General features: G+C 41.0%; 1 protein-coding gene across 2 annotated transcripts in view; it reads left to right on the top strand.

Moving 5' to 3' along the window:
* The window catches only part of efna3a (ephrin-A3a), a 58,168-nt gene extending 44,042 nt beyond the window's left edge, over positions 1-14,126 (top strand). For both annotated transcript variants that reach the window (XM_058046955.2, XM_058046954.2), the window contains 4 exons: positions 5,929-6,230; positions 6,305-6,373; positions 8,103-8,180; positions 13,109-14,126. In XM_058046955.2, coding sequence (XP_057902938.1) covers positions 5,929-6,230; positions 6,305-6,373; positions 8,103-8,180; positions 13,109-13,230 — 571 coding nt within the window. In that variant the 3' untranslated portion in view covers positions 13,231-14,126. The remainder of the gene's footprint in view (positions 1-5,928; positions 6,231-6,304; positions 6,374-8,102; positions 8,181-13,108) is intronic.
* The last annotated feature ends 1,932 nt before the right edge of the window (positions 14,127-16,058 follow it).

Here is a 16,058-nt window from a genome sequence, read left to right as displayed (position 1 = left end):
AACACCCCGGCTATCATTAGCAGGGCATTTACGGTGCTTACTGTAATGAGACTACACTTATTTTCTAATTAAACAGATTGTTTTAATAATAATTGTCTTTTTTTGCCTTATCCCGGCAAGCTTTGACCGTGTAGAACAGGGGTCTCAAACTCAATTTACTTGGGGGCCACTGGAGCTCGGGTCTGGGTGAGACTGGGCCGCATCAAAAAAAAAAAAAACTTTGCTTTGGTTCCAATTTTTTATGAACAAAGCATTATTAGAGCCCTGTAGACATGACAAAACACGACTATAGTCACATTTATACTCTTTTTATTTACAACATATTGCGCAACTGCAGGGTCTTGAGACACATGCTAACTCGCAAACTAGAGAGCTAGCGACCTAAACGGTAGCCTTCAAGTTATTTCCTTTAAACTTAAACAGCCAAAAACTTACCATTTCCACACGGATAGGGAGGATAACTATTAACAGTTATTTAACCTTTAACATGAACATTAATCAAACGTAATAATTTTTTTCTGGGTACATGATACCATACAGCATCCATATCAAACTTGCGCGGGCCGCACTAACATTAAACTTTCATATCAAGGCAGGGGCCTCAAACTAGTGTCCTGCGGGCCACATTTGGCCCGCGGGCCGCATGTTTGAGACACCTGCTGTAAGTGACAGTAAGAGTAATTCCTCCCAGATTGTGTGGAGGCTAGCAAAGAGGTTAAAGTGTAAGACAGGTTTGAGGAGAGAATGGGTAAATACATAAAAGCTAATGTTCCTCAATTTCGCTGAGGCGACGGAGGGAGGGGTGCGGGTTGCAGGGGTTATGGGAGAAAAAGCGATGGATGACTCCCAGCGGTGTCGTAGCGGAGGAGACTTCTCTTCCCACACAGACTGGCTCAGCACTTGTTCCTCCCTCTGTCCTCGCATTCCCGATCGAAACGCTGTAAAACGCACGCTTAATTGCAGCGCTAACTCAATCAGTGAGGACTCGCAGGGCATATTGCGCTCCTGTGTGAGTGTGTGTGTGTGTGTGTGTGTGTGTGTGTGTTCACCGGTGGCCTGATGTGTGCACGAGTAATGAGTTTTGGTGCTGAGGTGCGGAGGGGGGAAAAAGGAGGCGAGCTTAGCTTGTCGGCGCCGGGGGACTCCATTGGAAAGCTCTTGTCAGTGGCAAACAGACAATTGGAATGAATGGCCTTTTAAGGCGCCTCATCTCTGCCACGGGTAATTTATCCTGCCGATGAGCCTTATGTTGATTACCTCTGAGGATGCTCGCCGGTCGTCAGTGGCGACGCAGAGCTGACCTGGTCTATTTCAACACGGCTCGATGGCAACAGTGCAAGCGTAAACGTGGACAAGTCAGAACTGCGAGTACTCGTCTCATCCTGGGACCTGCGGTTTCCTGGAGTCCACGGTGATACATTTTGTAATAATAGTTATTCATCCTCACGAGGGTCACCGGGGTGCTGGAGCCTATCCCAGCTGGGTACACCCTGGACTGGTGGCCAGCCAATCACAGGGCACATATAGACAAACAACCATTCACACTCACATTCATACCTATGGACAATTTGGAGTGGCCAATTAACCTAGCATGTTTTTGGAATGTGGGAGGAAACCGGAGTACCCGGAGAAAACCCACGCATGCACGGGGAGAACATGCAAACTCCACACAGAGATGGCCGAGCGTAGGATTGAACTCGAGTCTCCTAGCTGTGAGGTCTGCACGGTAACCACTCGATATTATAATAATTATTGGAATAATAATAATAAATATTGATAATAATTATATAATTCAAAAATAAAAAAAATTGCATCTTTAATCGTCACTGTTTTTCCAAATAAAAAATATTCTCAAAAAACACCTATGACACTTTTTTTTTTTCAAAAAATTACTATTAAAAAAACATTTCCCCCCTCAGATAATTTAGCGGAGCAAGTAATTTTGAAATGAACAATCTGAGGGGAAAAAAACCTAATATTTTATACCATTAAAAAAATTAATGGGGAAAAAATTATTGTGATTATTTTATTAACATTATTTTGTGTCATCTAAATGAAGACTTTTTTTCAAAATAATAACTTTCTTGTAAATTTTTCCCAGATCATTTTGTGTAAGAAAGCACTCTTCACTTTAATATGTTCTGCCATTGACAATTGGAAAAAAATAATAATTTTTTGCAAATTTTGTGGGGGGAAAAATTGAAGAAAAAAAAACTTTTCACAGAGTTTAAATATAATAATTTCATCATTAAATGTCCCACCGATGAAATAAAATGGTTGTTTGTCTATATGTGCCCTGTGATTGGCTGGATGGATGGAGATACCCGCCTCCATGTGGATAAGAGCCTGGGACGTTATTTGGTTTTGATCGATGTGTCATTAAACACATCACCGGGGGTGTCTGCGTCCCAAGACTTTTGCACATTTATTGTGCCAGCACACGTCCTGAAAGCAGCGCCGCCGAAACAAGTGGCCAAACAAGCTCTTTTGATGACGTTAATTACACTGCGACAAGAGCGTTAATGCAAAAGTCAATCTTGAAATGGAATCTCATAATAATCATAATAATAAAAACGTTGTGTGGGAGCGGAATTGAAATGTAATGGCATCGAAGTGAAGGCGCTGGCTTCATTCCGCTGTGCTTTGTTTCCTCCCAGGAGTGAGAGGCCACAATGAAACGCTATTGTGTTGTTCTGTCAAAAACAACAACAGCCACAATGGCGTGCGTTTGTTCCTGGCAGGCTGCGGCTTTCTTCCTCACCTTCTCGGACAGCGTGAGGCGACAATTTAGGGTGAACGCGGGGTGCGGCGGGAAGGAAAACATCGTTCTGGCCTTGGACATTTCATAACTCATTTCATTACACTACATGTCTGCAGCATTTTTGATAACAATTGGCCATTTTGTTGGATATTGTCCATTTCAGCCTGAGGAGTCCAGAGTAGGCGTTGGCAGTTTAACGTATGTTGGTGTTGGCGTTTAGATATATCAACATAAAATCTCACATATATATGTCATATTGACATAGTGTACAGTATAACACATTTATGGCTAATGTGGGAGGCGGTGCCATTAATGTCTGCCTTCCTGCACCAAAAAATTGGACTTTATTGATCATAAATTTGTTTTTTTGCCTGACCAGTCTGCACTTTTGCTGCGTGTTTGTACGATACACTGGACTCTTACATGGACTTTTGATGAAGAACGCCAAATATAATTTTATTACGGCATCTGTAGGCATAAAAAATGATCCTAAAATCAATGAAAATATTAGTAGTATTTGTTGAATCAGAAAAAAAAATACAAACGCTCTTATTTTTGCTCTAAACAAAAACTTTTTAAAGGCCAATGACCTTTGGACAATTTTTTAGGTACACCTATGCAGTCTAGGAGATAGAATAATAATAATAAAAAAAAAAAAATATATATATATATATATATATATATATATATAAAATGTGGTTGAATTAATTACATGTGTTTTTTAAATTTGATAAATATTTTATTCATGGTATATATTTTTAATATTATATTTTATTTTTTGGTATTTTTTATATTAATAATAAAAATTATTATATAATAATAATAATGTTGCAGAACTGCACAGCACCATCATACCTTAATAATAATAAAATGTGGTTGAATTAATTACATGTGTTTTTTAAATTTGAGAAATATTTTATTCATGGTATATATTTTTAATATTATATTTTATTTTTTGGTAATTTTTGTAATTTATCTATAGTAATTTTATTGCATTTTATTTTTTATTTTTTGCTATGTGCGAGTGTACCAAATGAAATGGCCTGTGCATGTTCCCCAATCAGAGTCTTGTCCTTATTTATGACTACCGGCAATATTCTCCAAAGGGCTCTTATTAGACAGGACGTAAGTGGTGCTCTGCTCGCTACGCTCCGTGACTCACACTTCCTGTCCTCCTTCCTCCGTATCCGCCTTCCCTTGGTAGTCCTCGCCAGTTTGCTGCAGCCCTTCCTAACGAGCCACACACTCTTGAAGGAAAATGATGATGAGACAGCAAAACTGGAGCAGTAGTAGCGGCAGAAAAGGGAGCGTGGGAATAAGCCCCGGGATGGGGGAGAATGAGAGCCATCAGTCTTTTTGCTACACATATATAGCCTACTATATATATATATATATATATATGTATATATTGATACATATATATATGTATACAGTATATGTTGGTCCCTGGAGACCTTCTCCTCTCCATCCAGGCTTCTATAGTCTTTGTTGTCATCATTCAACACATCCTCCGCCTTCTCAATTGTCTCCCCTAAGTTATTAAATCTCCCCCATCTCTGTTGCGGCTGCCCTGTGTGGCTAAGTGGGCTGCTTATGTAACAGCGTACAGCCACAGGGTACAACCAGCTTCTTCTCCTCCATCCTTTTGTTTTCCATCTGCACCGCCTCCACTTACACCTGACTTCCCTTCCTACTACAGCCACTAAGCTAACAAATAAGTCAGCCCCATTTTGTGGCAACTGGCGCTTTATGGCGGCGCACCACAACATCAAATATTGTTGTTAAAACGCAAGAACTCAGCAACTTAACAAAAATGATGATGTAAAACGACAAAACTGTACAAGTTTTGATTGAAAAAGACTTTGAGGAAGCAGGCGACTGGCTGCGGACATTGGGGCGGACGCTTCTATCATCACATTACATCACATCATGTCCATTTGTGAGTTAGCAAGACACGTGACCTGCTATGTGAGAATTAGACATACCAGAATGTACCATTTTGCAATTTGGTATGGGGGGGATGCTTACATTGTGACTCATAATGTTGTTATCGGGTTGTTAGCAGATTTTAGCGGGAAAATTGGATATACTAAACAACAAAAAAGATTTCATTCACAAAATTTCTTATGTGGAAAAAGAACATTCACGATTTTTGAAAATTCTTTCCAATGCTATAGTGTGGATGCTAGCATGACTTCTGATGTAGCTGTTTATCTTCTTTGACTCCACAGCGCCCCTGATGGTTGCTTTCGAGTACTGCAGCACTGCTTACCTTCTACCTAATCACACACGTGCAGCCATGATATTTCTCAATGAGTGTCATACACACACTCACTTTCATCTCCCGTGTATCTTCTATCTAGCCGTCTTCCATGCTGCCCCCACCGCTCTAAATACACAAAAACACGCATCTAAAAAGCTGACGAGACGAGGAGAACAAGCGCGGGGTTAAAGAGACTCGATATTCATCTCATCGTCGTGTGTGATGATAATAACGAGCCGGTGGAAAAAGCCTTGTTGTTCCGCTCCGATGGCAAAGATGATGGATCAAGGTGTGAAATTCCTCACGCTCGTTTTCTAATTAAATACTGCTCTCTCTCTCCTGGGGATTGAACTAATAACGCGGCCATGTTTGTGGAACTGAATCAGATGTGTGTGTGTGTGTGTGTGTGGTGGCTTCCTCCTTTGTGCAAAACGTGTAACAAAGAGGATGAAAGAAACAGAAAGGGAGGTGTGGTCTTGGAAGCATCAATGCAGCACAATAGCACCATCTACCGATGCAAATGAGTCATTACCGCTGCACACATGACTGAAGGAGACCGTTTAATGGCTTACATTTGCATAATCCGTTGATTTAGTGTCAATATGAATATGCAATCATCTCATTCATTGTCTCCATGCAGTGGTGCGTACAGGGGATGTTTGACGCAAAGTTTTGCGGAAAAAGTGTCATTTGCTATTTTTTACAGTTTTTTTATTTTATTATGAATTAATTATTGGGTTAATTCTAATGTATTATGCTTAAATTCTGTTTGGTTATATTAATTTTTTAGGGCCAATTTTTAAAAAAATATTATGTTATGTCATTTTTATTGATTTTTTTATTTTTTTTAAAATTTTCAGCATTTTGTTATCCAAATGTAATAACTTGATTTACTTCCATTTAGGCTGCGGAGGGAAGGCTACACGGTGCAGGTGAGCGTCAATGACTACCTGGACATCTACTGCCCTCATTACAACACCAGCCTGCGGGGGACGCTGGAGCGCAGCGTTGCCGAGCAGTACATCCTCTACATGGTCAGCTACCGCGGCTATCTGACCTGCGACCCCCGGCTGGGCTTCAAGCGCTGGGAGTGCAACCGGCCGCACGCGCCCCACGCGCCCATCAAGTTCTCTGAGAAGTTCCAGCGCTACAGCGCCTTCTCGCTGGGCTACGAGTTCACCGTGGGCCAGGAGTACTACTACATCTGTCAGTCGTGTCTATGTCTAGTGTGTGTACAATGATGGGCGCCGTGCTGACTTCCTGTCTTTGTCCTGCTTTAGCCACGCCCACCCACCATCACCATGGTCACAGCTGCCTGAGGATGAGAGTGTACGTCTGCTGCTCCACGGGTGAGACCATCACGTCGTGTCTTCTTTACATTCTAACGTAACAAAGACCTTCTCTCCTCTCCTTCACCCCCCCTTGCCCCAACTTGTCTTGTTGGGGGGGTGCCCGCTGCTCTTCATCGTGTTAGCCAATGTTATTTTTACCAGCAGCCTGCAGTCTTTTTCATAGCAGAAAGTCAGTACCCCCCCCCCCCCCCCCCCCACTCCAGCCGTCTCTCCTAACCTTGTCAGCACTCATACATCCAACACTCAGGCCCGTGTCAGCCCCCCCCCCCTTCACCCACCCCCCTCATGTCACGGCTAATATGTCCAACATGCCTCCATGTGCTTGTCAGCATCATGACAGCCAGTGGGTGCCGACGTGTGGCCATCTTGCTGCATTTGGGTCATCCCTATCTGATAACTTTTTTTTATTCTTGGTTGACGCCAGTGTCGCCCCCTTCTGGTAGGAATGTTGAATGGTTATAACTGCCTTCCACGGCCCCATCCTTTCTGCGTGTTCCATGGTGGCTTGGGGCATAGAGCAGTACATGCCTCACACCAGTGTCGCCCCCTCCTGGTGGTGGGAATGTACAACTATTCTGACCTATCACGTATCCTGGGGTGGGCAAATATTTTGACTTGTGGGCTGCATTGAGTTAACAATATTGTTCGGGGCGCCAGAACATAGAAAGCAACTGGCGGGCCGAATTCAAACGCTTAGTGGGCCGCATTTTGCACACCACTGACGTATTCCAAGGACCCTTTTCATTGCTGCATGCGGCATTCCTGGACTCTAAATATCCATTGCTGTGGGAACGACGTAAATAATGACGATTCTGAATATTTTGCCCCCAAAAATCAATAAATATTCATGATATGAATACGAATGCTAGCGCGCAGGCCTCACAGCTAGGAGACCCTAGTTCAATTCCACCCTCGGCCATCTCTGTGTGGAGTTTGCATGTTCTCCCCGTGCATGCGTGGGTTTTCTCCGGGTACTCCGGTTTCCTCCCACATTCCAAAAACATGCTAGGTTAATTGGCCACTCCAAATTGTCCATAGGTATGAATGTGAGTGTGAATGGTTGTTTGTCTATATGTGCCCTGTGATTGGCTGGCCACCAGTCCAGGGTGTACCCAGCCTCTCGCCCGAAGACAGCTGGGATAGGCTCCAGCAGGCCGGCAGGCATCACAGCTAGGACACCCCAGTTCGATTCCACCATCGGCCATCTCTGTGGGGAGTTTGCATGTTCTCCGGGGACTCCGGTTGATTGGCTGGCCACGAGTCCAGGGTGTACCCCGCCTCTTGCCCTAAGACAGCTAGGATAGGCTCCAGCACCCCCGCGACCCTCGTGAGGATAAGCGGTAGAAAATGAATGAATGAATGAATGAATGAATACTAATGCTGAGTTTTGACGCCTGAGTGTACCTAATAAAGTGACTGACAAGATGTTTTTTGTTTTTTTTACCTGAGCTGTCAGATGAGAAAGAAATCCTTCCAATACGTTCTGATGGTGATGATTGGATGAAGGAGCAGCACAGACGCTCGCTGTCACTCACGTCAAAGCCATAAAAGGCGTGAAGACGTTTTTACTTACATGCTCATCATCATCAGTGTCATTATTCCCGTCGTGTGATGATGCTTTCATCCATTCCGTCCTGGGATTTCTCACTTTGTATAGAATTCAACACGGCTGATTGTATTCTTCATGTTTTAATTGTCTTCCTTGGCGTTTTGTCTCCTCTGCCAGTCTCCCAAGCGGACGACGACTCCAGCCAGACTTCCACCGCCTACACAGTGAGGCCTAGTATCAAAATACACAACATCGGTGAGTGACTCCTTGCTTCCTTCGCCGCAATTTGGCTCAAAAGCGTAACTTAAATCCCGACCGATGCGCACAAACACGTCTGAGCCGGTCGACATCGGCCTGGCAACTCGACTCGTCTGACTCACGGATTGTTATCGATGTTCATTCCACGCGTGCTCTGCCCACGGGCGTCTTTGTGTAAACGATGTTATGTACACAAACGAATCCAATTATCACCGCGAGGGAATGCATATGGTATTTCACCTTGTGTGGGCGTCGGGTGATGGCCGTGATGCACACCGATAAAAACTACAACCATTATTGTTAATATAGAGCTCCTCAAAACTCATCGCCTATAACAATTCATCATGATTCGGAGTGCATGAGAAAGCAAAAAAGCAGACCTTCGTGGGGTGTTCATGTACATTTGAGACAAATATCCTTCCTCCAACATTCCCAAAGCTTTCCAAGGGTGCGTGTTCTACGTCTCCATCCTGTTTTTGCTTCTTTCTGTGATGAAACGTGACCCGACAAGTGGGAGATTTGAGGTGAGGAACACAATACGTGGAAATGTAAATCCACGACATACTGTAAACGCCACATCTAAGTACATTATGTGTAGTATTTCACAGCGAAGACGGCGGCCTGCGGGTCATAGCACGTTATCAGAAACGGCTTACTTACGTAGAATGATGCCGCAATCAATGTCAGCTCGCTGTGGCCTTTGGAAGCAAGAGACAAGCATGCCAAAGTGCCTGGGGGGTCGCGGAGGGGGGGTGCGAGATAAGATGTCTGCTTGGATAAATAAAGAAGCTGTGATGCCGCATTTGAGGGTGGGCTCGCTAGCAATGTGTTGGTATTCTTGTATGGATCGGGCCAAATCAATAACCTTGTTTGCCACATTATTTGTACACTGATGACTCAAGCTTACTTCTTTTAATATTATTATAGAATTCTCATAGAATAATTTTTTTATCATAACCATAACATAACCATTTTTATCATAACGTGATGACTACTTACTCATTAAAATTAAAGATTTGTAATATTCCAACCTTCTTGTAAGTTACATCGTATCTTGACTTTCTTATACGATTTCTTTTACTTGCGACTTAGCGTGGAATTACGTTTTTTTATCGTAACGTTTTTGGTAAAAGTAAGTTTTTGTAATATATCGACTTATTTGTAGAATTATACTTTTTTATCATAACATTATGACTTTTAACTGGGAAATATACATGTTGCGACTTACCGTGGGATTAATTTTTTATTGTGACATTCCGACTTTTTATTCGTAAAAGTACGTTTTCGTAATATACCGACTTATTGGTAGAATTATACTTTTTTTATTGTAACATTATGACTTTGTACTTGGAAAAATACATGTTGTGACTTCCCGTGGGATTACGTTTTTTATAGTAATGTTCCGACTTTTTATTCGTAAAAGTAAGTTTTTGTAATATATCGACTTATTTGTAGTATTGTACTTTTTTATCATAACATTATGACTTTTAACTTAGAAATATACATGTTGCAACTTGTCGTTGGATTACATTTTTTATCGTAACGTTCCGACTTTTTATTCGTAAAAGTATGTTTTTGTAATATATTCACTTATTTGTAAAATTGTACTTTTTTATCATAACATTATGACTTTTACTTGGAAAAATACATGTTGCGATTTACCGTGGGATTACACTTTTTTATCGTAACGTTCCGTCTTTTTATTCGTAAAAGTATGTTTTTGTGATATATCCACTTATTTGTAGAATTATACTTTTTTATCATAACATTATGACTTTTTACTTGAAAAAGTACATGTTGTGACTTACTGTGGGATTACATTTTTTATGGTAACGTTCCGTCTTTTTATTCGTAAAAGTACGTTTTTGTAATATATCGACTTATTTGTAGAATTATACTTTTATATCATAACATTATGACTTTTACTCCTAAAAATTAATGATTTGTAATATTCCGAATATACTTCTTGTGAATGTAATTTTTTATCATAATATTTTGACTCTACTTTGTCATATATTCCGTTTTTATCATAATGTTCTGACTTTTTTGTAATGAATGTATGTTTTTGTAATATATCAACTTGTAAAATTACATTTTGGTCATAACATTCCGGCTTTTTACTCATAAAAATAAAAGTTTTGTAACATTCCGACTTTGTCGTGATTGCGCTTTTATTATAGCGCTCCAAATTTTTACTCGTGAAAGTACGTTTCCGTAATATATCGACCTTCTTAAAGAATTACATATTTTGATTATAAAAATGAATGTTTTGTAACATTCCGATTTTCTCTGGTTTTATGTTTTTATCATAATTTGAAAGTACAATTTGTAATATATGGACTGTCTTGTAAAATGATAAATTTTAATTCTAAAATTACGGTGTTTGACTTAAAATAATTTGTAATGTTTTTATAATAACATTGTGAGTTTGTATTGGTAAAAATACGTTTCTGGAATTGGAAGTTCTGTTTTATGTTTTATGTTTTATCATAACTCCTGGTCGGGAAAAGAAATGTTTGGACTTTCTGTTGTTCGTGTGATAAAACTGACTAATGTTATGTTTCCAAATGCAGAGATGCGCTAGCGGCCATGTTTTTTAGGTTCTGGGTTAATCCAGATGACGCAGACAAAAAAGGCGATAGTGCAAAGCGCAGCACCACCGTGACGTTCTCCGCTGGTGCGGCCTCGTACTTAACGACGCGAGACAGCGCTGCCATGTCTGACTTCTTGCCGCATATTTGTGGAAGTCAGCAGGCTGCCACAAGAGGATCGCTCATTCATATGCAAAGACAAGTCGGGGGAGGGAAGCGGTCTTGGAGTCCGACCAGGCAGCCGACCGGGGTGTCCGGTACAAGACAGGAAAAGCACCGAAAAGGTCAAATGAGTGCAAAAGCAGCCTTAGGTTTTTGCTGTTTTCTTTCACCACATAAAACCCGAAAAGGTCAACATTCCCGCTCAGACGCCTGCCTGGGAATTACTGGAGATCCAAAGCGCTTTAAATCAAACGTGTCCTTAATGTAGGCCACCGCATTGATGTGATGAAGAAGAAAAAGGAGGACAAGTCAGAACATATGAGACGCATTTGTCAATCCTGTCTGTGCTCCTCGGGGCTGAGCCGGCGTGGGCGTCACCGGGCCGGGTGCTTCTTCCGATCCACGGGAATATGCCTGCTTTTCTCTTCGTATGGCTCCCAATGTTCCCATCACAAGACCGCTCTCATTTCCTGATAATGTCACGTGCCACTCGCATTAGAAAATATCAACGCTGTATTAAATATCGATATTTGGCGCCGGCGTAACCAAATAATACATCATGGTTCTACTTTAGTTCGCCGTTTTTCCAAATGAGGCATCCATTGTTGGACAATGACGCACGTTTTCACCTTTCAGCAGCCATAATCCATTAATACATTTATTCATTGACTGTTTCCTATTGTGGGCGGCACGGCGGTTGAGTGGTTAGTGTGCAGACCTCACAGCTAGGAGACCAGGGTTCAATTCCACCCTCTGCCATCTCTGTGTGGAGTTTGCATGTTGCATGATAATGAACTCATTAACTTAACACTGCATGAAGTCAGCCATAGAGGGGAATAAAGCTTCTCCTCCTGTTCCATGTGGAAGTGGTACGTTTTTGGCTCAAGTTTAGAAGAAATACATTTGAGGCTAACTAGTTATCTGCCGGGCTGCACAGGCCCCACAGCTAGGACAACCTAGTTCAATTCCACCCTCGGCCACTCGTGTGGAGTTTGCATGTTCTCCCCGTGCATGCGTGGGTTTTCTCCGGGTACTCCGGTTTCCTCCCACATTCCAAAAACATGCTAGGTTAATTGGCGACTCCAAATTGTCCATAGGTATGAATGTGAGTGTGAATGGTTTTGTCTATATGTGCCCTGTGATTGGCTGGCCACCAGTCCAGGGTGTATCCCGCCTCTCGCCCGAAGACAGCTGGGATAGGCTCCAGCACCCCCGCGACCCTCGTGAGGAAAAAGCAGTAGAAAATGAATGAATGAATGAATGAATGAATGAATGTTTCCTATTGTGATGTTAGACAAGAGTGATGATTGCTCATCAAGCGAGCGTCCTTCAGCGAGATGGCGTCCGGTCGTGCCGCTGCCGCTGTATGATGTGAAACATTACGCAGAGAAAAAGGAAGTGATGACCAATCCTCGCCATCATTCAAAGCATCCTCGCTCTCTTTCTCCGCAGCTCTTTGGCCAACACCCCCCCCCCACCCCCCTCTTCCCCAGGCTAATGTTCTTGTTGTGTCCAATCAATGGACGCGCAGCGCTAATTTGCTCTGATTGAAAAGCCCTGCAGGATAAAAACATCATTAGTGTGAAAATGTCCATTCTCTTCCATGAATCCCATGATGATGATTGTCTGCTTTGGTCATCATGACGTCTTGTTTGCGTGCAGCGCCTTCATCAATGCAATTGCTGGCCCTCCTTCCCAATGTTACAAAATAGAGAGTGTCATGACGGTGATTTCTTTTCAAATGTGTCATTTTACCAGGAAGTGGGAACATGACCAAAAAAGGCAAGGAATGTTACAAAAAAGCATATTTTTACCAAAAATATTTTTTAACATTCATTCATTCATTTTCTACCGCTTTTTCCTCACGAGGGTCGCGGGGGTGCTGGAGCCTATCCCAGCTGTCTTTGGGCGAAAGGCGGGGTACACCCTGGACTGGTGGCCAGCCAATCACAGGGCACATATAGACAAACAACCATTCACACTCACATTCATACCTATGGACAATTTGGAGTGGCCAATTAACCTAGCATGTTTTTGGAATGTGGGAGGAAACCGGAGTACCCGGAGAAAACCCACGCATGCACGGGGAGAACATGCTATTTTTTAACATTTTACACATAAATCAAAGAATTAATTTGAAGTTAACTCAACTCATCTTTCTTGGCTTTGCAGATGAGTTTAACCCCGAAGTTCCCAAGCTGGAGAAGAGCGTGAGCGGCAGCAGCCCGTCCCGTGACCGCCTCCTCCTCACCGTGGCCGCCATGCTGCTGGTCGGCGCCCCCCTCCTGTCCTAGCGACGCCACTCGGACCACGCCTTTTGGTCCAAAGGGCTTCACCGGGACGTCAAACCAACAAGAAGACCAATGATTGGATTAAAAAAACAACAAGTTGGAGAGGCCTTTTTTTATCGTTTGCTTTACACCGTTGTCACATGATCATTCCAAGCATCATGTGACCACATGCAGACTCCCGTCCAGGAAGTCATTGTCAATCAAACTGATGACGCAATCGTAGCATCGGGACGGAGTAGAGATGTTGAACTTTTCAATAAAACGGACTGTCGGACGCTTTTGTCCCGGACCGTAAAGAATGTGCTCGCTGACTTTAGACGTTTAAAGGAGGCCTTTCCTCGACATCCATGTTCCTCTTCCTCCTCCTCCTCCTCCTCCTTTTTCTCCTTCTCTCTGTGGATATATTTAGTTCCTTAGAGGATAGCGAGCGCTGTCTTAGTCCTTTCCGCCTGTTTCCTGCCTTCACAACTCAACACCACAAAGACCTTGATGGCACCAGTGCTACCTAGCTACTCTTGCTACTCGCTACCTGGTCGGTCCCCTTCAAGGAACGTCCATCCTTCATCTTGACATCCTTCTCCTCCTACCAGACAACCTTGTCTTAGTCCTGCCAATCAACGAGTGCTAGGGACGCAACGCAAAGGACCAAAAGGAGTATTATTACCAGGATAACCTCATAATATGAAGGGAATAACACAATGACAATACATTCGGAATATTATGTGAAAATAGTGACATTTTTTCATGAGTGGAATCATAATTTGTAATTTGTAATTTTAAGATTCAAATGTAATTGAAGTAAAAAAGAAAAAAGAAATATATTTCATTTCAAAATTACATTTTAAGAAAAAAGTAAAATTTAAAATGTAATTGAAATTGAAAGGGGAAAAATCCTATTTTGCAAGATTTTTAATTTTTTTTAATTTTAAATTAAAATGTAATTTATTTTTATTTTAATTAATTTATTTATTTTTTAGTTTTTTATTTTAAAATTTAATTTCAATTTATTATTAAAATTGAAATAAATTACTATTCTGCAAGAAGAAACATTTAATTTAAAAATGTAATTCGTAAATACTAAAAATTTATTTTTAGTATTAAAATGTGAGATATTTAAGTTAAAATTAAGTATAACATTTTAAGTATATATATAATATAAATAAATATATATATATATAATATTATAAATATATTATAAATATAATATTATAAATATTAAAATTGTCATTGTCATTCTTCATAATATTTTCCCAATATTTACAACTTTTTTCTACTGAATTTTCGACTTCATTCACATAATATTCCGAATTTTTGTCTTGGACATTTACATCTTGTTTCTCCTAAATTTAAAACTTTTTTCCGTAGATTTACAACATTATTCTCAATCTCTCTTTTTTTTTAATTAAAAAAATAATAATTTCTGTGGCCCTAATAGTCTGTCGTCCTTTTGAACGTGTCCCTAGTATACTCCACATAATACCTGCCTACCGAGGCGTCCGGCCAATCAGCCGATGGCCGGTTGCCATGGAAATGAGCCCATGCAGTGCAGACGGTGCCTGAGGAGATTGTTGCTTTTTTTGTTTGGACTGTTGTGAGAATGTGCAAAAAAAAAAAACGCCAAAAAAAAAAAACAAGCTCACTTTTTGATATTGTCTTACAAGATGACTTTGCATCAGTTGTGCTTGATTGGATTTCTTTCACCACTGGGTGGGGGGGTGGGGGGGGGTTACCGCAGCATCAGAGGCGCATGGCACTCACCGTCATGATGGATAGGCAGCATTCCACAAGTGCTGCTTTTGTTGTCATGTGTGTTGATATCACATGGTGTGTGTGTGTGTGTGTGTGTGTGTGTGTGTGTGTGTACAGGAGAGAAAGTATGAAGACCATCCATTTGTGTGTATGCTCGACCACGCTTTTCGAGTTTGTGGCACTTAGAAATTTGTTAAGGAGTCATTTGTAGGATCTTAATATGCAAGCGCGTACGACAGAATGTGCTCTTATCGTTAGTTGGTGGGTGGGGGACGGGTGGGGGAGGGGGGTCGAAAGCATTTACTGATGTTGAAGACGACCACCGGACATGTGTTGACCCTGAATGACGTTAGAAAAAAGATAAAAACAAGGTCTGTATCAATGGATGAAAAATTAAAGTCTTTTTTTTGCAAATGTACTTCTCTAAATTTATTTCATGATAGGGTAGTCATTTTTCCCCACATTGGCCATGTCCCTCGAATGCAACACAGCCTTCAGAGGGCTCACAGATTTTTTATTTTTTCGCTGAAATTTGTATCATGTTATTGAGGGGAAAAAGTAGTAATTTTACGAGAGGAAAACAAAAATTTAATGAGAGTAAATTCATAATTTTTCAAGAGGAAAAGTCACAAAAGACGAAAAGATGCCAAAGTTGGAAATTTAAAAAACATTTTTCTTTGTAAATGGATTATTATTATTATTATTATTATTATTATTATTATTATTATTATTATTATCAACATCTAACAGTTGCACCTAAAGCGTTAAGAAAATGTATACATTTACACCGACATATGTTTCTGTTAAGTATACATATTTTCCTTTTTTTAATGCCTTTTTACGTCATAAATTATGTTGCATATTAATTTTGATTGTTTATTTTTTATTTAGTTTTTTACGTTTTTTTCTTAATTTTTTATTCTATTTTTAACATTTTCTTTCTGCAATAGAAGCATCAAAACAGAGCAGTTCAAGCCTAGTCTGCTTTCCACCCATAGGTGTCGCCAAAGTGTCCTCTCCACAGTGTGACGTGCGTCATTGGGAGATACAGTACTGTAGTGTACTGTATTTAGGGGAGAGAT

Source organism: Doryrhamphus excisus, linkage group LG7 (genome assembly GCF_037039965.1).
Source record: "Doryrhamphus excisus strain RoL-2023G ecotype Guam linkage group LG7, RoL_Dexc_Guam_v1.1, whole genome shotgun sequence".
In the NCBI taxonomy this organism is placed as follows: Eukaryota; Metazoa; Chordata; class Actinopteri; order Syngnathiformes; family Syngnathidae; genus Doryrhamphus; species Doryrhamphus excisus.
This window is presented reverse-complemented; position numbering and strand designations above follow the sequence as displayed.